The sequence below is a fragment of the Plectrocnemia conspersa genome, unplaced genomic scaffold (genome assembly GCF_051122295.1).
Source record: "Plectrocnemia conspersa isolate PC_06_02 unplaced genomic scaffold, ASM5112229v1 ptg000010l, whole genome shotgun sequence".
Taxonomy (NCBI): domain Eukaryota; kingdom Metazoa; phylum Arthropoda; class Insecta; order Trichoptera; family Polycentropodidae; genus Plectrocnemia; species Plectrocnemia conspersa.
The window spans coordinates 32,008,370-32,029,139 of NW_028277174.1; the positions used below are offsets into that span (position 1 = coordinate 32,008,370).

The 20,770-nt window shown below is 41.6% G+C and overlaps 2 protein-coding genes and 1 long non-coding RNA gene across 12 annotated transcripts in view; 1 reads left to right on the top strand and 2 right to left on the bottom strand.

The window, feature by feature from the left end:
• The window catches only part of LOC148231410 (uncharacterized), a 302,215-nt gene that overhangs the window by 137,057 nt on the left and 144,388 nt on the right, over nucleotides 1-20,770 (bottom strand). The gene's annotated exons all lie outside the window — the stretch shown is intronic.
• On the top strand, nucleotides 2,181-6,597 carry LOC148231420 (luc7-like protein 3). 3 transcript variants are annotated; one of them, XR_015811101.1, is made up of 6 exons: nucleotides 2,181-2,756; nucleotides 2,817-2,954; nucleotides 4,894-5,127; nucleotides 5,202-5,287; nucleotides 5,360-5,503; nucleotides 5,968-6,597. XR_015811101.1 is itself a non-coding variant. In XM_088195330.1 (5 exons), exons 1-5 carry the CDS (start codon nucleotides 2,215-2,217, stop codon nucleotides 5,428-5,430), a joined length of 1,071 nt encoding a protein of 356 aa, XP_088051456.1. In that variant the 5' UTR covers nucleotides 2,181-2,214; the 3' UTR covers nucleotides 5,431-6,597. The 3 variants fall into 3 exon arrangements, 1 of the variants encoding a protein (XP_088051456.1); XR_015811102.1 differs by having other exon boundaries at nucleotides 6,082-6,597; XM_088195330.1 differs by having other exon boundaries at nucleotides 5,360-6,597.
• Nucleotides 6,584-20,770, bottom strand: part of LOC148231421 (voltage-dependent T-type calcium channel subunit alpha-1G-like) — a 151,041-nt gene continuing 136,854 nt past the window's right edge. For 2 of the 8 annotated variants that reach the window (XM_088195309.1, XM_088195308.1), the window contains exons 15-32: nucleotides 20,542-20,751; nucleotides 19,834-19,954; nucleotides 15,782-15,937; nucleotides 15,590-15,724; nucleotides 15,155-15,529; nucleotides 14,582-15,080; nucleotides 14,337-14,518; nucleotides 14,120-14,267; nucleotides 13,712-14,060; nucleotides 13,449-13,641; nucleotides 13,223-13,372; nucleotides 13,001-13,162; nucleotides 12,712-12,930; nucleotides 12,461-12,653; nucleotides 11,827-12,396; nucleotides 11,541-11,770; nucleotides 11,298-11,471; nucleotides 6,584-7,765 (exon numbers count right to left, since the gene is read on the bottom strand). In XM_088195309.1, coding sequence (XP_088051435.1) covers nucleotides 6,929-7,765; nucleotides 11,298-11,471; nucleotides 11,541-11,770; nucleotides 11,827-12,396; nucleotides 12,461-12,653; nucleotides 12,712-12,930; nucleotides 13,001-13,162; nucleotides 13,223-13,372; nucleotides 13,449-13,641; nucleotides 13,712-14,060; nucleotides 14,120-14,267; nucleotides 14,337-14,518; nucleotides 14,582-15,080; nucleotides 15,155-15,529; nucleotides 15,590-15,724; nucleotides 15,782-15,937; nucleotides 19,834-19,954; nucleotides 20,542-20,751 — 4,903 coding nt within the window. In that variant the 3' untranslated portion in view covers nucleotides 6,584-6,928. Of the gene's footprint in view, nucleotides 7,766-11,297; nucleotides 11,472-11,540; nucleotides 11,771-11,826; nucleotides 12,397-12,460; nucleotides 12,654-12,711; nucleotides 12,931-13,000; nucleotides 13,163-13,222; nucleotides 13,373-13,448; nucleotides 13,642-13,711; nucleotides 14,061-14,119; nucleotides 14,268-14,336; nucleotides 15,081-15,154; nucleotides 15,530-15,589; nucleotides 15,725-15,781; nucleotides 15,938-16,736; nucleotides 16,903-19,833; nucleotides 19,955-20,541; nucleotides 20,752-20,770 lie in introns of all 8 variants that reach the window. The other 6 variants (XM_088195307.1, XM_088195310.1, XM_088195305.1 and 3 more) reach the window with 6 other exon arrangements.

Below are 20,770 nucleotides of genomic sequence, written 5' to 3' on the forward strand. Positions count from 1 at the left end.
TCTGTACCGTATTTTTAGCGTTTATAATTTAATACTTATAATTTAGCGTTTCAACTTTAAAATTATTAATATTACCCAATTTAGTATTTTACGCTTAAATCCGTTTATTTTCATTTTATTCATAACAAATTCGTAAGGTTAAAGCATCCACAAATAAACATATCCATCTAGTCATAATTCAATTTAACGCTACATACGCGCTGGTGCATATATAAATCATTAAAATATTTCGCCAATAACTTTGAATTTAATAGTTTTGATGTCGCAAATGTATGGCGATTTGTTAATGAATCATCCAATTGCCAAGTGTATAACTGTGTCGTAACCTCGAAATTTTATTAGTTTGTGACAAATATCTTCGGAGGGATATTCAAGTAATTACGTGATGATTAATTTTAAAATAACTTATACCCTGTATAATATTTTTTATGTTCTTCATTATTGAATAGTGAATCAAATTATAAAAAAGTCTTATTTTATCACAAACAATCAGTGCGCTGTTGTATAATCTTCATAAAATTTACAGTTAACCTACAAAAATATTTGTTTTTACACAATAAAATTTATGATATTCTGGCGGCCTATTTATATATTTATTTTTTAATTCATTATAGTCAAAACTTGGCGGCAACATTCTTTGGAGGAATTCGACGGAAGTCTGGCAAACGGCGGTGCTTCATCTGCAGAACAATCACATCGTTTTAAAATGTAACTGTGGGACCTGTTTATATTTATATTTATATATAGATTTTTATTATGGCCAAAACTTGGCGGCACTCTAGTGACACGGGCGTGACGGTTTTTCACTTGTGTGGCAGCCCCGGGCAGGCTCGCAGCGGCCGGTTACGGGTCCTGCCTGCTGATCCGTGTTTTTTCACTTGTATAAACCACGTAAACAACTCATATCACAATAAAACATTACTGCAGCGGTTCAATCTGTGTCTAATTGCCACCCGTCGCCAAATAATTATTAAATACATAATACAGCAGCTGTCTAATCTGTGTTTAATTGACACCCGTCACCACCAGTTCACCTAAAATACTTAGTAATTTATAATATTTTCAGATGGCTTTTACGTATAAAAACAATAAGAGGTAAATATGAACAATCTTGAGAGTGATGCTTATTATGATATAATTAAAAAAATACCTACTGACAGCAAAGATGAATTAGAAGATAACATTAATGAGGGAGAAGGTGTTCCAATTGCAAAAAATAATATTATAAGAAATACACTTTTTGTACCACCCGTTGACAATTTAACTGAAGAAGACAATTTAATCGATAAAGAACAATCAGTATCAGTAAATTAAGTTTTTTTTAAATCTTTTTCAGCATATAAGCTAAAGGTATTATTATAGACAAGAAAAAAAATAGGAAATATATCAGCTATGTTTACCGGGCATACTAAATTGTGTGTTAAAAACACCATATAAGCTATAAAAATAGTTTTTGCTGATATTATCTTGAAAAAATTTGCGGAAGCGAATATTTGATAGTGTTTTAAAAATTCATCTAAATAATTTGATTGCTCCAAAAATGACCCAATGAAATATAATAATTAAGAATTTGTATTTTGTCAACTGCGGTGCGTCTACCTAATGTGAGAATGTACTGAAATAATATTGTCGGATTGGATATTGTTTAAAACATAAAGAGTCATAAGCATTTAAAAAAAGGTTCAAACTGTATTTGAATAATAATTTTATCAGTACTTTGACGGATTTGACGGTTATTGATTTTATTGAAATATTATAGTTATTTATATATATAGGTTTTATTATGGCTAAGATTTTGCGGCACGTGTGTGACGTAGACACATTCTCTTGGCAAACTTTGGCAAAATATTATATAAAACATGTAAACTAAACTATTTGTCAATAAAAAAATGTGCGTTTAATTGCTATCTGTTACCATGTAATTTAATACAAAGTTAATAATTCCAGCAACAGAGTGCTACTTCCCCGTAAAATAAAAAATATCAATAATTTGTTTATAATATAAAATATAATAGTTTGTAAAGATGCAGACGCAATTAATTGTGTATCTGGCTCAATAACTAAACGAAATCATTATTTGTTGTATTGAATTGAGAAACGACGGGATGGATGCAAAGAGTTCGCAAGAAAAAATTGTATACAATAGGAAAAAGTGTTGCCATCTTAAAGCAAGTGTTGCCATCGCCGTCGGCGGCTGCGCACAGAGACGTCGCCATGGCGGTGCTCGCGGCGGCGCAGCTCCTCGACGAGCTGATGGGGCGAAATCGCAACACGAACCCCGACGAAAAGACGCAAAAGCTGAACTGGGAGGAGCAGCAGTACTGCAAGTACTACATGGTGAAGTTCTGCCCGCACGACTTGTTCGTAAACACTCGGGCGGACCTGGGCGCGTGTCCCCGCATCCACGACGACGAGGTGAAGCAGCTGTTCGTGCGGGCGGAACCGGGCCACAAGAAGACGTACTACCAGGATGAGTTTCTGCGCTTCTGCCAGAACATGATCGGCGACGTGGAGCGTAAGATCCAGAAGGGCAAGCAGCGGCTCGAGCTGATGAACACCAAGTCGGAGGCGGGCGCGCAGCACGAGGAGCGCCACCGCGACCAGCTCAAGCTGCTCGCCGAGAAGGTGGCCAAGCTGGTGGAGGAGGCCGAGCAGGCGGGCATCCGCGGCGACGTCGACCAGGCGCAGGCGCTCATGAAGCTGTGCGACCAGTACAAGGACGAGAAGGAGCAGCTGCAGAAGCACCACGACTCGAGGTGATTATTTTGCTCTTTTATTATTTTATTCTCTGCTACAACGTAGTTTGCAATTTGCAGCCACTGGAACGCCACCGCTGAACTCGCTGCCGCGCAGGAAAAGCAGATGGAAGTGTGCACCGTCTGCGGAGCCTTCCTCATCGTCGGCGATGCGCAGCAGCGGATCGACGACCACCTTATGGGAAAGCAGCACGTCGGGTGAACCTTTTTTCCTCACTTATATTTTACAAATAATAATTAAGTATAATTGTTTTTGCGCCCTCCTATTGTGACCAAATATCCATTTATTTTCCCCTGAGAGATGAGTTGTCTTAGTTTGTATTTTGGACTTGACCTAATCAAAGTTCTTAAGCTATAATTACTTTACAGCAAATAGACATTATTTCACAACATTCAAATTGAGTTAATCATTGACATTTTACTTATATACACTGCCGGTCAAAAGTTTAAGACTCAACTATTTTTTGTCGATTTTTTTAATATGCCTTAAATAAATAAATAAATAAATAAAAACGACTTTATATAACGGATAAAACACAACATTTCCATTAAAACTCAAAATTACTGTAGACATTCCTACAAAGCCTTTTAGGAGTTTAGTAAATGTTGACGAATATTCCGCTGGGGTGGCCAAATCGTATTTTTTAAGAATACTGTCGATTTTTATTTGCTATCATGCTGTTGAGAAACAACCCCACGCCATGACTGAATCGCCACAATACAGTTGGGACTCATCTTTTCGCTGACTGCGTCTAACAAACATTCTACGTTTTGGTCCAAACAAAACAAATCTCGACTCATCAGACCATAGCACTTTGTATCAATCATCAGTTGTCCAATTTTTATGCTTAATTGCCCAGTCATGCATTTTATTTTTATTTCCTCGACATAGCAAATATTTTTTGGCAGCAATGCGTCCTCCAAGATTTGCTTCCTGTAATCGACGTTGCACAGTTGACGACGAAATATTTTCAATACCAATATTTGTACTAAGTCTTCTATTTATTTTACTAAATGTTATTATATGCTGATCTTGTTGTTTTGACTTTATCCTAGGTCTTTTCTTCTTACAATTTATATCAAGATTTAGTCCTTTACTCTGAAATCTTTTAATCGCTTCATGCACGGCCATCTTAGAATTATTTAATTGTTGATTAATGTAACGTTCAGTTTTGTTATCCGTATGAAGAGTAACGATTGAAGCTCTTTTCAAGTTTCAGATTATTTTTCCGCCCCATTATAGCAAGAGAATTTAAACTTGAATGTCAGTAAAAGCAACGCGTGTAAAAGGTCCAATAGTTTGAATGAAACTAAATTAAAAGCGAAACAAAACAGTTTCGAATGCATGTCAATAAATGTGAAGAGACTTAAAGTTAAACCTTCATTTGAACATTTGAACCGCTTTAGTCATGCTTGTCCCCATTTATGACTGCGTAAAATAAGAAATAGCAATTAAAAAAATAATTTACTATATTCGATTCGACACTAAATGCGAGTCTGAGCTTTTATAGTCGATATCCAACAGTCAACTAGTTTTGCAACTTGAGTGAAGAAACAATACTTAAACTTAACCTTGACTTTTAAACACTTACCAATTTCATGTCCGAATCCGCCCAATACTTCATTATCATACGATTATTTTTTATAATAATTTTTTTATGAAAAACTGACGAGTGAAATAAAAAACTTTCGAAATTAAAGAAAAAATAATTGTTTATTGTGGTTTTTGTAGAAAAAGAATTTTATGTGAATTCTGATACTATTTTGCCTATCTTATCTTTCTACATTTAGTTATCAGTTTTCAAATGTCAATAATAATAAAAACGTATTCAAAATAATCATAATATTATATATAGAAGTTAATAAAACAAAGAAAGTCCTCGAGAGAAACTGTACTGCAGTTTTAGTTCGTCTTTAATATTCTGAAAGGTATAGTGCGACTACAATGCGAGATCTTTTCCTAATTTATAAATATTGTGGGGTATTCTGAAATTGACTTGTATATTTATCATTATTCGTTACTGATAACATTTATGTATACAATGAGCAACGTTTGTTTTGCAAGATGTCAATTTTTGATCTGATTAAAACGTGCAAAATAAATATACCTCATATATTCAATTCGTATTTTTTGTAGATACTTACATTTGAGGGAAGCGTTCGATGAAATAACGGCCGAAAGGGAAAAACAAAGGATGGAAAAGGAGAGGCGGCGAAACGAAGAGAGAGATCGAGCTAGAAGCGCGTACGCCAAAGAGAGAGACAGGGATCGGGACAGAGACCGCGAACGAGACAGGGACCGAAGATCTGGCCGCGGCGATCGAGAGCGAGATCACGACAGAGACAAGGATAGAGGCAATCGGAGTCATAGGTTTGCTATATTATACTTAATATCTTCTCGTCTCATTGCAAACGCTTGATTCAATTTTTCGTTTCCCATTGTAGGTCTAGTCGGAGTGACGATAAGCAAAGCTCGAAATCTCACGAGAGTCGAGAAAAAGATAAGGATAAAAAGCACAGGAGCGACAGAGGTATTATTTTTCATATTGACTCTTTGAAATCTGACATCCGGCATAGTCTGCAATGGCGATTTTTCGTTTCAGGAGGATCAGGACGAGAGAGGTCGAGAGACAAGGAAGGTCGGCGAAGACGAAGCCGATCGCGCGGCCGATAATTGCGACGTTTCGGGGTTCGGTCGCCGTCGTCGGAACCCCGTGAGGTATCACACAATAAAATATTTCTCTCAGGTAAGTGGCAAAATGGTAATTTATTACGATTTGAGGTGTTCGCTTGTCGTCCGTCAGTTTCGTAGTAACGATCGTCATTCGAGATAATTATACTTACGCGATCGACCGCTCCCTTTGACGCACGAAAGGTATTTATCTTCTTAGGAGCGACGTCGATTATCTCACCAATGTGTTGTTTTAATTCATTCGGAACTGCGACGAGCGGTCGAACCTAATCTCCGTTCGGCGACGTCTCCGGACGTTATTATTGCGAGCAGCCAGTCGACCGACTCCGCTCTTTTTGCAGCTTCGAGGTATTTATTCGATTTAGGTATAGTCGGCGCCGTTGACGAATTTTTACTAAGGACCCGCGCGAACGCGACCCGAGAGCGTCTTTCGATCGAATTTATTATGTTTGAAATTTTGGCGATCGATCCGTTGTGGCGTTTGTTTCATCTTTGCCGTTCTTTGGTGGACCTTTGCAGTTGATATCCAGGTGAGCCCGCTTCGTCGCGCGCCGAACAGTCCGAAGCGCTCCGACCGCCCGGTCTCCCGCTGCATTACGAGGTATACTAGTATCTATTGGATTTGTCCTCCAGAAATCCTCGCGACGACGCCGCCGACGCCCGAGAGCCGCTCCTCGCCCGCCGGACCGTCTCGTCGCTCCTCCGAGGCGACGCCGTCGAATCGAGATCGTTTCAAAGTTTTGTGATTATATTTTTAACGCCGTGGAGAGCCGTCTCGTCGGCTCGGAGGTTTAGCTATAAGATTAGACTTCAAATGTGTAAACCTTCCTCGTGCGAGACGATTCTCCGCTTACTTCGAGTGAAAATAATATGTATTTTGAGTATTTATGTCTCGTTTCGAACGGACGTGGAGCGTTCTCGCCCGACGTAAACTCTCGACGGGAACGTTCTTCGGCCGCTCTCTCTCGCTCTGTATAAGTGGCAATATGTTCGTCATTTTGCGTGTCAGGTATTTATATCTTTTGACTTCATCTCAATTTGTGTGTAACCTAAGAATTAAACGAACTATGCGACCGACGGCCGCTGCAATAATTATTTTAAAGCATAGTCGGAAGGAAGGCGGCGAATAAAAGACTTTTCTGTTCTAAATTTGTTTTATTCCAACGAAATCCCAAGCGACAGCTTCTTCGACGCGGCGCCCGAAGACCGAGCGGGAGTATGAAAATATACGATCTGAACGAAAACGAGACGGAAAGGGGCGAAACGCGATCGTTTCGTCGAAAAGAAAGGCACAGATTCCCGATCGAGCGGGTTCGAAGAGAGAAATCGCGTCGCGTCCCGCCGTCGACCGGACGATCCTATTTAATACGCATACGTAGAGCTGAATATCACAGACGTACAATTGAGAGTTCTCCAAAAATATACGCTTACGCTACGACTATGTTTATTGTTCGCTTTCGCCGACGGGGAAGATCCGAGGTTAACTGAGGGCCGTCGGCGAGTCGGCGGACTCGACGCTGCGCCTGCCCAGCAGCGGCTCGGCCGACTCGACGCTGGCGTTGAAGCCGGCCGGCTCGGGCCTCATCAGGTCGATCTTCCTCCTCTCGGCTATCACCTGTCTGACGCTCTCCTCCTCCGTGAGGGCGAGCCCTCCGGCCAGGACCGCTTCGCGAGAAGCCTCGTCGGGCCCCGAATCTCTGTCGTCGTCGTCTACGGCGGCCTGCTTCGTCAGCTGCCTGGCGCTGCCGTACGTCTTGCGCGCTGGCCTGCCGCTCTTCTTGCGCTCCTCGTCTTCCTTCTCGGCGGAGGGCGGCTCCGGCCGCTTTTCGACCTCCACCGAGACGGAGGTCCTCTCCGAGGTGCGCCTTCCCCGCTCGTCGTCCTCGTCGATGTAGCAGGGCTCCTCCTCGTAAAGGACCTGGGCGCTCGAGCCGCCCTTGTCCATCGTCGTCTCCGAGGCGACCGAATCCATCCGCTTGCGCAACCGCTTCTGATACGACTCGGTCGACGACTCCCTGCCGAGACGGCCCCTCCTGGAGCGAAGCGCTTCGACCGACGGCTCTCCGAACGGCGGTCGTCTTCCGGCGCAGTAGGACTCCGTCGACGACTGTCTCGAAAGGTAACCTCCGGAGCGGTCGAACGAGCGTGCGGCGAAGGTTGCAGACAGTCGGGGCGCGTGGAGGGTCTGCCTTCGAGTTCCGTGATATTGCAGCCGACGTAGGTTAGCTCTTGAAGCCAGCGGACTGCCTCCGTACAGCTGGATCGAGTTGCGGCCGCTGGGCGCCGAGTACGAAAAGTCTGAAGGCAGCGAGTTCACCTGTGAAATGAAAAAATATTTATTTATTAATTGAAACAAAAGTATACGATGAATAGATATTTTAACTTTGAAAATTATATTGAAGTAAAGATTTTTTAAATCTAATCCTCTGAAAAAAGATTGTGTAAGTATGATAAAAAATAATTTAAGAATGGGCAAGTCTAGTATCTAAGGTGAATACTCTATAACAATAATATTGTACAATGTTAAACAACTTGTTATACCAATAGCATATTACTAGATGATGGTTGTCCACATTATGTAATTTAAAGTAAATAACATTGTGAACGACGTTATTTAACAAATTAAAGTTTGTCAAATCTAAGTTTTGTCAATATAGAGCATGTGTAAATATTTCTTGCCTACAATCAACATAAACATCTTAAAAAAATATTGTAAATGAATAAAAATATAATAGAAAATATTTAATAGGTAGCGTTGTGCTATCCGAATAATCTTTTGTAGTTAAAAAGAATTAAATGATTAATTGAGTTGGTCAAAAAGTAGACATTTTATATATTCTATCATTGAAATTAACGCCAAGTTGTATATTCTTATTTAATTATGGCTTGCCGCCATTGCGCCCCTTCCTTAGTTAATAATTCCAGTTAGCAAATTATCAGTAAATTTATTGTTTGGTTCCTGTGTTTTTATTGTTCTTTCGGTTTTAATTTTTTCCCTTAAATTGTAACCACAAGCGTTTTGTTTTATATTCCTACTCTATATTAAGTTTAGCTAATAACTCATTGTAATAATGAAAATGGTAATAAACCAGTAATATGTACAATATATTATATATAATTAGTATATCTAATATTTAAAACATTTAAAAAAGTGACTAGACGTTCTCCGTCCGTAGGATTGTCTTAGAATAAAAGTTTCCAAAAAGACTTGAAGCTTGCGTAGCAACTTATCTTCAAAAAAAATTTCGAAGTTAGCCTTTGAAGTTAGCGTTTCGAGACATCGACAATAATACATATATCGTGAGATTGTAATAAAGAAGCGTGAGTATTTACTTATAATACACATAGACAAATGGCTCTGGTTGTGTAAGGGGCCCATTTATATATATTAAGGTATATTATGGCCAAAACTTAGCAGCACTGGCGTGACGGACACTTTTTCTCTTGGCGACTTCGGCGGGCTCGCACGGCCGGTGCGGGCCCCGCGCACCGTCCATTCACACTTAAATATTTAGCACGTAACTAATAATACCTATTAACCTTTACCGGACCGAGTGTACGAAAAAAACGTACGCTCCCAACGTGGGTACGGAAAGACCCCCGATCTTCATACTAATTTTTAGACCTTTTCGACAAGAAATAATAGCATAAAATCAAGTATATGCATTTGAACAATCATTACATATATTAATATCATGGAATTATTATATTTTATAACATTTTATCGTTTTTTTACGTAAAATAATATTACACTAAGAAGCGTCATCATCGAAGCATGTCATTTTCATCACTGTGGGCGGGCAGAACAGTGTCCGCTATCCCCACTACTACCCGATGTTGCGACAAGTGCTACTGTTTCTCAAACTATTGTATTAAAAATAATATATTTACTTACTACATATTTATTTTTTCATTTATAAATTTATGTGCAGGGCTTTACATATTATCATCAATATTCTCTCTCTCCGAGATCAATATCAAGTGTCTTCTCTTTATTTGATTCCCATATTTATATACATTGCACACGTGACGCATTTCCTTATGACACATTCCATAAGGTAACATGTACACCATCGATTTGTCCCTTCGATCGACCCTGTGACTACATGTGACGCATCATCTCTTTGTGACAAAGAGAACAAGTCTAGTACTGTTTCCAGTCCAGTCAAGTGTCCCATCGATTTATGGTTTCGTTCAAACGAATGATACCGAATAGACCCCTTGTTTGCTCTAATTGCTTTAACATAAACAAACGTTCGTATATCACGATTTTAGGTCGATGAACTAATTACGTTGCATCGTTGAAATTGTGTCGCAATCTTATTGAATTATATAATTATAGGAATTCATAGATTCAAAATCAGAGTATATAACATAAACACCGCGCGTATTGAATAAACACTGTCTCAAAAATTGCAAGAGATCCGTTAGGTCCTTGGCGACACCGGAAATCATAAACATTCCAGAGCAATATGTATATCTCGTTCGCATCCAATAGATGAAATACACATTTTATGCATTTATAACCGAAAGTGTGGGCGAAACAAAAATATTTTATCCCAACTGCTTTTTCTGTTATGTTATGAATGCACGCAAAAAGACCAAAACAATAGATTTAATCGGAAATGTTTAATTTAAATTTTTATATTGCCTTTGATTCATTATTTTTATTATTGTTTTTACATGTTACACTAAAAAAACACTATGTAATAAAAATAATGATGACAATAAAACTTCTTACATACCTAAATATTATGTAATTATGTAAATTTCATTAATAATTATAACACTAATATATAAAACGATGAAATCACAAAAACACGATGAAAAAAGTAAATTTGCCGTCAACTAAATACCACGCGAATTGAGAAGCGCAGTTTCGTCATCCGTTTCTTCGTGCGACACCGGAAATCGTGCGCATTCCAGAGCGATATATGTATATCTCGCTCGCACCTAATGGATTAAATACACATTTTATGCATTTATAACCGTAAGTGTGAGCGAAACAAAATATTTTATCCCAACTGCTCTTCTTGTTATGTTACGAATGCACGCAAAAATATCAAAACAATGTATTTCATCACAAATGTTTGTTTTTAATCCTTATTTATGTATGAAATCTACTAAAAATTATCAGAACATATGTGTAATGATTTAATACAGGATTACATATAATATGAACTTATTAACATTAGTAATTAAAAAGTTACAACGAAAAATAGCGACTTAGGGGACTTCGAGTCCCCCGCTTGGTCCGGGCTAGGTTAAAAATACTACTGCAGCGGCTCAATCTGTATCTAATTGCCACCCGTCGCTAAAGTATATTTAGCGACGATATAGTTGGCACTCGTTCTGTTTCTACAGAAGTAATTATAATCTTGTAAGTATTTTTAAAGAAAAGAACAAATCGTACTCACAAATCTAAGACAATGATTGGTTTCGTAATGTAATGCTCCTGACTGACACAATGGAACATTTGGAATTTTTAAACTTGGCGCTACAAGGAAAGAAGAAAAATATTTCTGATTTTGTACAAACGATATTCAACTTTCAGAAAAAAATACAACTTTTTCAGAATTAATCATGATAAGACAATTTTTTCAAAAATCAGATATCTTAAGGACAAAGACAAAAAACTTGATGATTATTACAGGAAGTTATAATAATTATTGGCCAAATCCAGTCTTAGATTTGGAGATATAAAGAATTTCATTTATACTATCTCATTCTTCATTAATCTAAAATAATTCTTCAGTCTTTGAGATTATTGTATGTGGCTTACACTAGAATGCAATTTGGCCACCTCTGATTTATAATTTCATATTTATCTGAATTGAAGAAATCTATACCTTTTTAAGTGACCTCCTGGGTCGATCGGTAGGCGAATCTGCCTCGAGGGCGAGGCAGAGGGCATGGTCCTCCTGGTCGTCTTGCTCTCTCTCGAACTCCTTCTCCAACTCGACCTCCATGTCCATTTCGTCCTCCATCTGCTTGTGAGACTCTTCCAAGTGTTTCATTAGCACCTGCGAATGAAAGCTAATTGTCATCGTCGTCCTAAAAAGGAGAGCGAAAACCGGAGACGCGTCACTCACCGCCACCACCACGTTAACCAGTACGAACTGCGCCATCAGTACGAATATGACGAAAAAGATGGGAGCGATGACCGTCGACACGCAACAGTTTTTGACGCAGTCGACTGTGCTGTCGCACTCTTCTCGCAGCGTGTCCTTCATTATGCCGTTCCAGTTGTCTCCGGTTGCGACGCGAAACAACGTCAGGAACGCCATCCCAAAATTGGCAAAGTGCGCGTGCTCTCCTAACCCTGCGAAGGGAACGACGTTATAATAAAAGCATCAAAAAACCACCATCGTTTTGTACCTTGACAGGGGACCTCGTCCGAGCATTCCAATCGTCCGAACAGCTCGACACCCAGAGCGGCGAAGATGAAAAACAACAGGAAAAACAAAAGACCCAGATTTCCGACTTGCGGCAGCGCCTGCATCACAGTGTCGAGCAGTGCCCGTATGCCCTTCGCCATCTTGAGCAGCTTCAGAACCCTAGCTATCCTCAGCACCCTCATGACCCGCATGATGGTGGGGTTTATCGGTATGATGTTAGTCTGCAGCTCCTCCAGCACTATGCCGACTATCGACAAGATGACTATGCCCACGTCGAGCTGGTTCCACTTGTCTTTCAGGTAGATCTTAAAGCCCAGGGCGACCAACTTCATCTGCGCTTCGAGAATGAACACAGCGGTGAAAAAGTAGTTGAATATCTTGAGGGCGTATTCGAGCGCGGGAGGCATCCTGTAGTACTCGATCGCCATCGTGACCACGTTGAGACCGATCACGCCGGCGATAGCCAGGTCGAAGTACTTAGAGGTGACCACGTTGTGAACCAGCAGCCTTCCTTGCGAGTAGTTGGCGTAGTAGGGCGGTTCGTGCATTTCTGGAGAGAAAATAAGGTTTAATACGTTCGATTGCGTGAAAATCTAGAGGAATATATGGCGCACTTCTTCGCTTTTTTTCCATTTGTAGGGCGCGTTTAGCCGCTCGTCGCACGCGCTCTTCCTTCTCCTGTTCCTCCCTGCAGCGGTGGAAGTTTTCTACGACGACGCCCACGAACATGTTGAGAACGAAGAAGCCAACCAGCAGGATGAAAGCGATAAAGTATAGCAGGCGCCACTCGGAGTAGTTGACGATGGGCTGAAAAAACATAAGCACCGGTTACGAAAGGAAAGAATGGTCATCAACGATAGCGCACCTGTTGATCCACCCCGACGGCGTCCAGACCGGTATACATTATGTTGACCCAGCCGTCTCGGGAGCTGAGCACGAACAGGGACATGAGAGCCTTTCCCAGGTCGTCGAAGTTGTACTTTCTGTTGATCCACACGTTCCCTTCTATTGCCTTGCAGTCGGTCTTGTTTTTAACGCCCTTGATGTTTTCCCCTTCGCAGTAGAAGAACGCTCCTTTGAACAGCTGCGAGAGACGGTCGGTTCGTTAGCGTGCAGTGAATAAAATACGTATCGCGAGATCGAAAGGCGAGTACCTGCACGCCGAGAATTCCGAATATGATGAAAAACGTACAACATATGAGGACGATGTTGCCGATGGGACGGAGAGAAGACAGAAGCGTCTGCACGACGAGTTTCAATCCGGGCGCTCTGTTGATGACTCTCAGCGGCCGCAGAGAGCGCAGCAACCTGAACACCTAGAAGGGAAAGGAATGTTCGTTACGTCGCGGAGGATTCGCAGTGCTCTCGAAACTCACCCTAAGAATGCCAAATATCCTCGGACTGGATTCTGAAACGAGGGACATCAATAGATCTATGATCGAAATTATGACCAACGACCCGTCCATTATGTTCCAGCCGGAAGTAAAATAAGCTTCTGGTCCATAGAACATCCCCGCCGCAACGACCTGCATTTTTTTTAGATAAATATGTATGTAAATACGTATTAGTCAGCCAAGCTTTCATTCGCAGATTGAATTATACCTTTATGAACATTTCCAACGCGAAAACTCCGGTGAACACATAGTTGGCGGTCGAGAGAAAGGATCTCTCCGCACTGATCGGCGGGATGTTCGGTCTCTCCATCGCTAGAGTGATGCAGTTCAGCGCGATAAACAGCAGAACTACGTTGTCGAACCATTTTCGCGTCACAGTCCAGTTGCATAGTTTGCGAAACCTGGATAAGTAAAAATATATTTTAGCGATTGTCTCCGACGACATTTTTGACTCACCCGGGGAATCCTCACTTATTGCCGCTCGGAAAGAGATACAGTGAAAAGTCATCCCTCTCCTTAAGGCATCCTTTGGGTTCGAAAAACTTGAACAGGTCTATCAGCTTGGAATTTCCCGATCCGTGTTCGACCGTGGCTTTCAGGTTGTCCGATGCTTCTATGTCGTCTCGGATTATCTTGATACTAGGAAGTGGACTTGAGCCGTTCTCTTGCTTATCGATCGAGCTCAAGTTCGAGATTATTATGTTGGACGATTTGGGGTTCGACACCATATGGACGTGCTGCTGGCCTAGCAGGGGTTGACTTTTTATCTCGTTACACTGCTTGTCGCTATGAGCTTCCAGCAGACTTGAGCGGTGGTAACCTGGAGAGAGAAAGTTTTCGTTTAAACTGATAAAAAAAAACCGTTCGATTTGCGCTTACCGGTCAACAAGTCCGGAGTTAGAGACAGCCTGTGATGCGCGAATCTCTTGGATATATTGTGATGATTGATCAACTGCAGGTTGGTAGGCAGGTTCGCCTTGAGCGGAGGAGAGGTCCGAGCCGGCTGCGAGCCGCCGCCCCACGTTACCTGTAAATATACGACGCCGAAGATGAGCGAGAGGTCTACAGCGAAGGAGTGCGATCGAAGCGAATGTACTTGTGAATTGGTGCTTCCCGCGATCGAGTTTTGAGAAGATATTCCCTTGAAGCTGTTTTGCGGCGATAGGCCTATGGAGGACTTGTTGTTCGGGGCGTTTCCTTGCGTGTCGTTTTGAATTCGGTTCGTGGACTGGAGAAGAGAATCGTTCTTGCGGAGATTCGACTGCAGATTGCCCGAACCTGGAAAGAGCGCCGTCAGACTCGCGCTAGAGGCATAGTGATAAGGCAAAATCAAGCGATTACTGCTGGAGTGCTCCCTTCCGTTGTTGAGTATGACCACTGCGTCCGAGTCGGAGCCGCTCCTGCTCTTCGCCGTCGAGTTTTTTCTTCTAAGGCTCGGCCGCGCGATTTTCCAGCTGTAGCCCCTTTGTATTTTGCATTTTTCGTTTTGCTGCTGGTTGTCGTCCAGAACGCCCAGAGTCAACTTTTCGTTCAGCAGACTGGACTTATCGCAGGCGGTGATGACATTGTTGTTGGTCGTCGGCACCAAAATGTCCTTTTGCAAAGAGCTCTTCGAAAGCTGAATGTTCTTTTCGTACTGCGTCGGAGAATAGTTAGCGATCGAGTCGAGCTTTTCCGCTGAGAAGGACATCGGACACTTCGGAATAGCCAGCCTGTTGATCCCGTTCGTTTTCTCTCTCTCCGATTTCAGCGCCGCCTTGGAGATTTTCGCTCGACCGGCCGAGTGCAAAGTCAACGCGAAGCTGTTGGGAGGTTTCAGCAGACCGGGTACGCTCACGCACTGCAAAAAGAGGAAAGCGCTCGAGTGAGCGGTCGTTTCGGCGGGCGAGCGCATCCACCGAAGCGACTGCTCACCGAGCTCCCGTCGACGGAGTCCAGACTGTCCAGCAGCGAAGAACGAGACAGGTCGTAGTTGAATTCTTTGAAGGACACTCCCGGTTCCAAGGTGGTGTTTGGCGAGTCCTGAGGGGTGGCGGCCGTCGTGGTGATGATCGGTAGCTGGACGCCGTTGGAGGCGCCGTTCTGCAGCATCTTGGACTCTTTCTGAATGTTGCACTTGGTCTCTTCGACGCATTCTATGGCGCAAGATATCTGGTCGTGTTTCTTGCGGTGCTTCTGCTTCTTGGCGTCTTGGCTTCTCGACTTTTTGGCCGTCTTTTCGCGGTGTCCGTTCGAGTCCTTGACCTTCCTGACGTCGTCCGCCGACTTCCACTGGTTTTTGATTTCATGCTGTAAAACGCAAAGTGCGGAAGTGCTCTGCTAGAGAAGCGCGTCGAATCGAGAGCTTACCTGAGCGAAGCTGTCGCTCGACTCCGACGCCGATTGAGACTCGTCGTAGGGCAGCTCGTTGTTGTCCGAGAAGCACTCGGCCGACAATTTCGATTTGGCTATCTCCCTTTGTTCTCGTTCGCGTCTTTCGTTTCTCTGGAATGCGAAAAATAATATAGCGGCCTTCTCGTGCGTCTATCGCGTCCAGCGTACCTCCGAGCTGAACCCTTCCACCAGGATGGCCACTAGGAGGTTGAACAGAACGTAGTTTCCGAACGTCATCAGAGCTACGAAATAGAGAGCCGCCCAGTGACTGGTCTTTTCCATTCCGTTAAACAACACTACGTTCCAGTCTTCCTGCGTCAAAATCTGCAAGCGGGAATAAACAATGAAAACGCGCGCAAGAAAGTTTGCGTCGTGACTAACGGCGCTCCTAAAACAAAGCACGCACTATTTCAAAGTCCAAACGATATAAAAACATTTTAGAACATAAACATACATATATGTACAAGTGTATAATGAAAGATGTGTGGATAAAAAATGTGTCAAAGAGTCGTGTTGCGGTCTTCAGCGGTTAGTTTGTAAGTGAACATAGTTTTGCTAGTTTACGGTGTCTACGCACTACTATTAAGCACTCGTCGAAAACGGCAATAAACGTCGGGAAAAATAAGAAAAGCCTCGAGCGCGCGCGCAAATGCAGACACACAGTTGAGGAAAAATCAGCAGTGATAGAAGAAAATGTTCGGAATGAGCGAGCGCATAGAAAATTATAGGAAAAGAGATTGGCGCGCGCGCACTGCTGCACAGTGTGATCTAAATCATAGCAATATTTATTTTTTGATACATTTTTTATTTTGTGACTTTTTATAAAAATGCAATTTTATTTCATTTTTTATAATTACTACGATATAGATGCGTTTGGTCACACCGTGAGCTGGAAAGACGAGATGCGAGAAAGTGAGAGACGACGAGAAAGAGCTCGAGAAAAGCGCATGCTGGGGGGTACGTACCTGTCGGCGCTAGGCGTGCGGGACGACGTCTTCGGTTAAAGCGAACGAAGTGCGGGACTGGGTACTTCCGTACGAGTGCTGCGAACGATCATGCACATACGCCACTGGCATGCCACATCGAAAACGTCTATTCTGTAAAGCGCGACGGCTCGTCATACCTGGAATACGGTCACCGTCGCCCAGAGGATATTATTGAAGTGCTTTCTATCGCACTCGCAGCGGGGGTGTTGCGAAACGATCTCTGGGCAAGTGCACTCCCTCTCGTTGCCGTAGTCGTCGATAAACTTGCAAAACTTACCGCCGAACAGGTACATGCCGAGGATGCTGCGCAGCGAACAGACCAGGCAGCGACCGGTACGGTGTAAGGGTACGAATCGGTATGAGAATTCGGCGAGCACACGGACTCATCCTTATAATACAATACGACTACGCGAGGGAGTGCGAGCGATTCGGAATCGCTCGCACCCCCGTCGCGCCATATCCTAAAGATACTCTCTAAGTTGCAGGACGACTCGCAGTAAATCGTTTCGGGGTATACGAATTATTCACTTTGTTATGCGCATTTTTTTTAATCCTTTTGGTTTATGGGTTTATCGTTAGAGGTGAAAGAGAACGGCATGCTCAGAGAAAACAAAGTAAGTAAACAAAACGATACAGAGGTGTGGGGTTAGGGTCGACGGCGGCGGAAAGCGTCGCTCTTCTGTGAAAATTGCTCTAATGCTAGTTCAACGAGTGCACGGGTTGCTCAAAATCGTTACCGCCTTATAAAATCTATCAACGTTCGGTTAGAAAGCGCAAGTAAGCGGTCATTATTTACATTAGTGGTCTCCAAACTTTTCGATCGCGCACCCCGTAAGCCAGAAAAAAATAAGTAGCACGAATGGCAGAAGTTGAACATTAGGTCCCTGCAAAAAATATCAGCTCCCCAAAATAATAAAAAAAATATATTACATAATTCACCATCATTTATAAAAAAGGAATAATTTTGCTGCAGAGCTCGAAATTTTTTGTAATACATTTTGTTAGCGTATTAAACGAAGATATTTTACTGAAAAATGTTATTTTTTGGTTAGAGAATGCCAAAAATTAATTATTTTTATTTTTATAGGTTTTTAAATTTATAAAAATTTAATCTATTGGTCGGTAAAATACGTTATGCAAGGCCGGCTCTCAGCATACGCAACCGATTCGCTCGTGTAGGGTTTCGCGCTTAAAAAATAATAAAAACAGACGTTAATATTATTTTTAGAACACAATGTAAAATTACATTATCCTAAAAAGTGGAATGAAATTAAAATTGTGTAAATTCTGGGGACAGTTATGCCATCTCAGACTTGTATATATTTGTAAAATTCGCATACGTTGCTTTTCGTTCCACCAAAGTTCCATTGTCAATTTAGCGGGGTCCTTGGAACCCATTACGTCAAAGAAACAAGAGCCAGAACAACTTGAATGTGTCGGTTCAATGAATCATTCATTAGCGTTTGTCTTTGTTGCAATTCATCCGACATAAAATACACAACAAATTATGGCATATTAAGACGAAAAAATAACAATAATAAAAGGTCAGCCTTTCCAATATCTTGTTTCGTAAAAGGAACGAATTCTGCGAATTTCGGTCATATTAGATACCGTTGATTAAACATTCTATTTACAAATGTTTTTTGAAGGTGTAAAGACAAATAATAACATAAGCGGAACATTGGTTTTCTAGGAAGTACTTTCACAATAAGCATTATTATACAAAAGAACAGATTATATTTTTTTGACGCGGCTCCGTTTGTGTTAAGATTATTGTTATGCGAAATCTTTTGATCAAACTATGTTGATAAATGTTTATGCTTGTAGAATTCATAAATATGTAGTATATAAATGGAAAAATCTAAAATATAAAACTATTTTTCTTGCTATCTTTCCAGCGGTTTTTTGCGCACACGCCGAATTTTGACAAATGTATTACTTGTATTGACAAATGTATTACTTATATTGACAAATGAATACTTATGTTGAGAAATGTTTATACTTAAATAAATGTTTATACTTAAATGTTTTTTGAATTAAATAAACACAACCAATAAAAACTTTATTACAAAACTGTTACGTGCAGCAAATCAATTTAATACATGGCAACACTGAGCAGCAAACAATATAGTAGATATTTTTTAATAATTTTTAAATGATTTTTTAATGCATAATTGTACTATTTCGCATAAAATATGATATGTGGCTAATTTTCATATTTATCTGCAGCATAGAACTCTATTAATATTTACACAATAAGTTATATAACAATGTTAAAAATATATAAAATGCCTTTTTCGCCATGGTGTCCGGAATCATTATATTCACAGGGCCTGGGTATATTAAGAGAAAAAAACGACATGGGTTGCTAAAGTATACAAATGGTTTAATCTAAGATTTTTCAAATTTCATTCGAACATTCATATGGTTGAAAATCAGTATTATTTTAATAAATAAATAGCTAGCTACAAATAAACGCCGTTGACTCCTTCTGCGTGTATGCGAATGGGTTTATTTGGTGATCATGATAGTGTAATTGAAAAATACGAGTTGATGTTCGGTCTAAAAAAACCTTGACGCACCCCCTGGAGTACGCGCACTTAACTTTGGAGACCACTTATTTACATGATGGAGTCGACGCAGTAGTAGTAAATATATATATATATATAATAAAAAGGAGAGAGGATCGAAAAGGCATGCAGACGAGAGATAAGGAGGCATTCCAAAAGGTCGATCGAATAATTTATAATGAAAAGTGGATTGCGTTTCAACATTACTCGTTGCGATGATTGCTGGTTTAGGGAGTATCTATGTGGAGTGTGCGTGGCGTGTGGCACCTACCTTGCCCCTAGTCGTGTGCTAGTGTGCGGTGTTGGAGTGTCGCGTTCGATCTAGGAATTGATCTGTGGCCGCCTCGAGCAAGGAGGCGAAGAGAGTCGCAAAAGCGGCGCTAAGCGTCGGTCGGTTAGTAAGTTAGGTCTAGCGAATACGGCGCGAAATCTGCGCACGGTCGGTACATAGGTTGGGAGTGAGAGAGTAGGCTCGCGCTGCGGTCCGTCCACAGATCGGTTCCGCGATTGTCTGTCGTGCTTTGTGGTGACTGGCTAATCCTTGTATCGCATCTCTCGATGCTGTCGTATATTATTTGCATTTGTGAGCGATGTTGGTTATATATATATATATATATCGGTCTGTTGTTAAAAAAGCGTCTCGTATATTGTGAAATGGAAATACCTGAAACACGGTCACAATTGCCCACAAGAGGGTATCAAAGTTTTTTCTGTCACACTCGATATCCTCACCGTCCTTAGGGTGTTCGCAGAACTTGCATCCGAACAGGTTCATCCCGAGGATGCTATAAGAAGGGCACACATGATCTAAACTCGGGCCGCACTCTCCGTTCGACTGGCGTCGTTTTTAGGCTTAGACTAAGAGACCGGTCGACGGCGCAGGAGTGTGAAAGGGGACACAAAAACAAATCGCAAAAGTGTTAACGATTAAACAAAACCAAACAAAAAAGTAAATCGCTACTAGGCAGAGTGAGTAAAGACAACGAAATACGAAATAAACAAATAGAGAGGTTTGCATGTTGCAATTTAACATAGGGCGTGTTTAATCGGTACGGTTTTAAACGGTAGATTTTTAACGGTGTCGCGTCGTCAATCCCGTCGACAACGAACGCATCCCGAATTCAACCCGCGCCGTAACGTGCTGTCAACCGAGTTTACATCGTGTCTATTTTTTATATTCTTGCAATTTCTTAACGAACTTAAATATTTCATCTACATAATTCGATTCAAAACTGAGTTGGCATCACCGCGTCGCGTGATTTTTCAGCACAATAGAGAATAGGGTTAACGCGACGTTTCCTAGCTAAGTATAATATCGTGTAATATATATATTTCATTTATCGATTATAAAATCGCCTAGGCGAATACAGACCTGAAGATGAAAATGAACAAAACTAAAAGCGAAAAGAAGACTGCGACGTTGTCCATGGTCCTCAGCATCACGAACAGCTGCCGGCGCAGGTTGGGCATAAACCGCACGAGCTTCAGTATCCTCAGAAGTCGGAAGGTTCTCAGAACGGAGAGGCCGGAGCTTCCGGCCTGCTCTCTGTCGCCCGTGAACGTCTGAGTGAGCTCGAACGCGCTGGATATTCATAACAGAT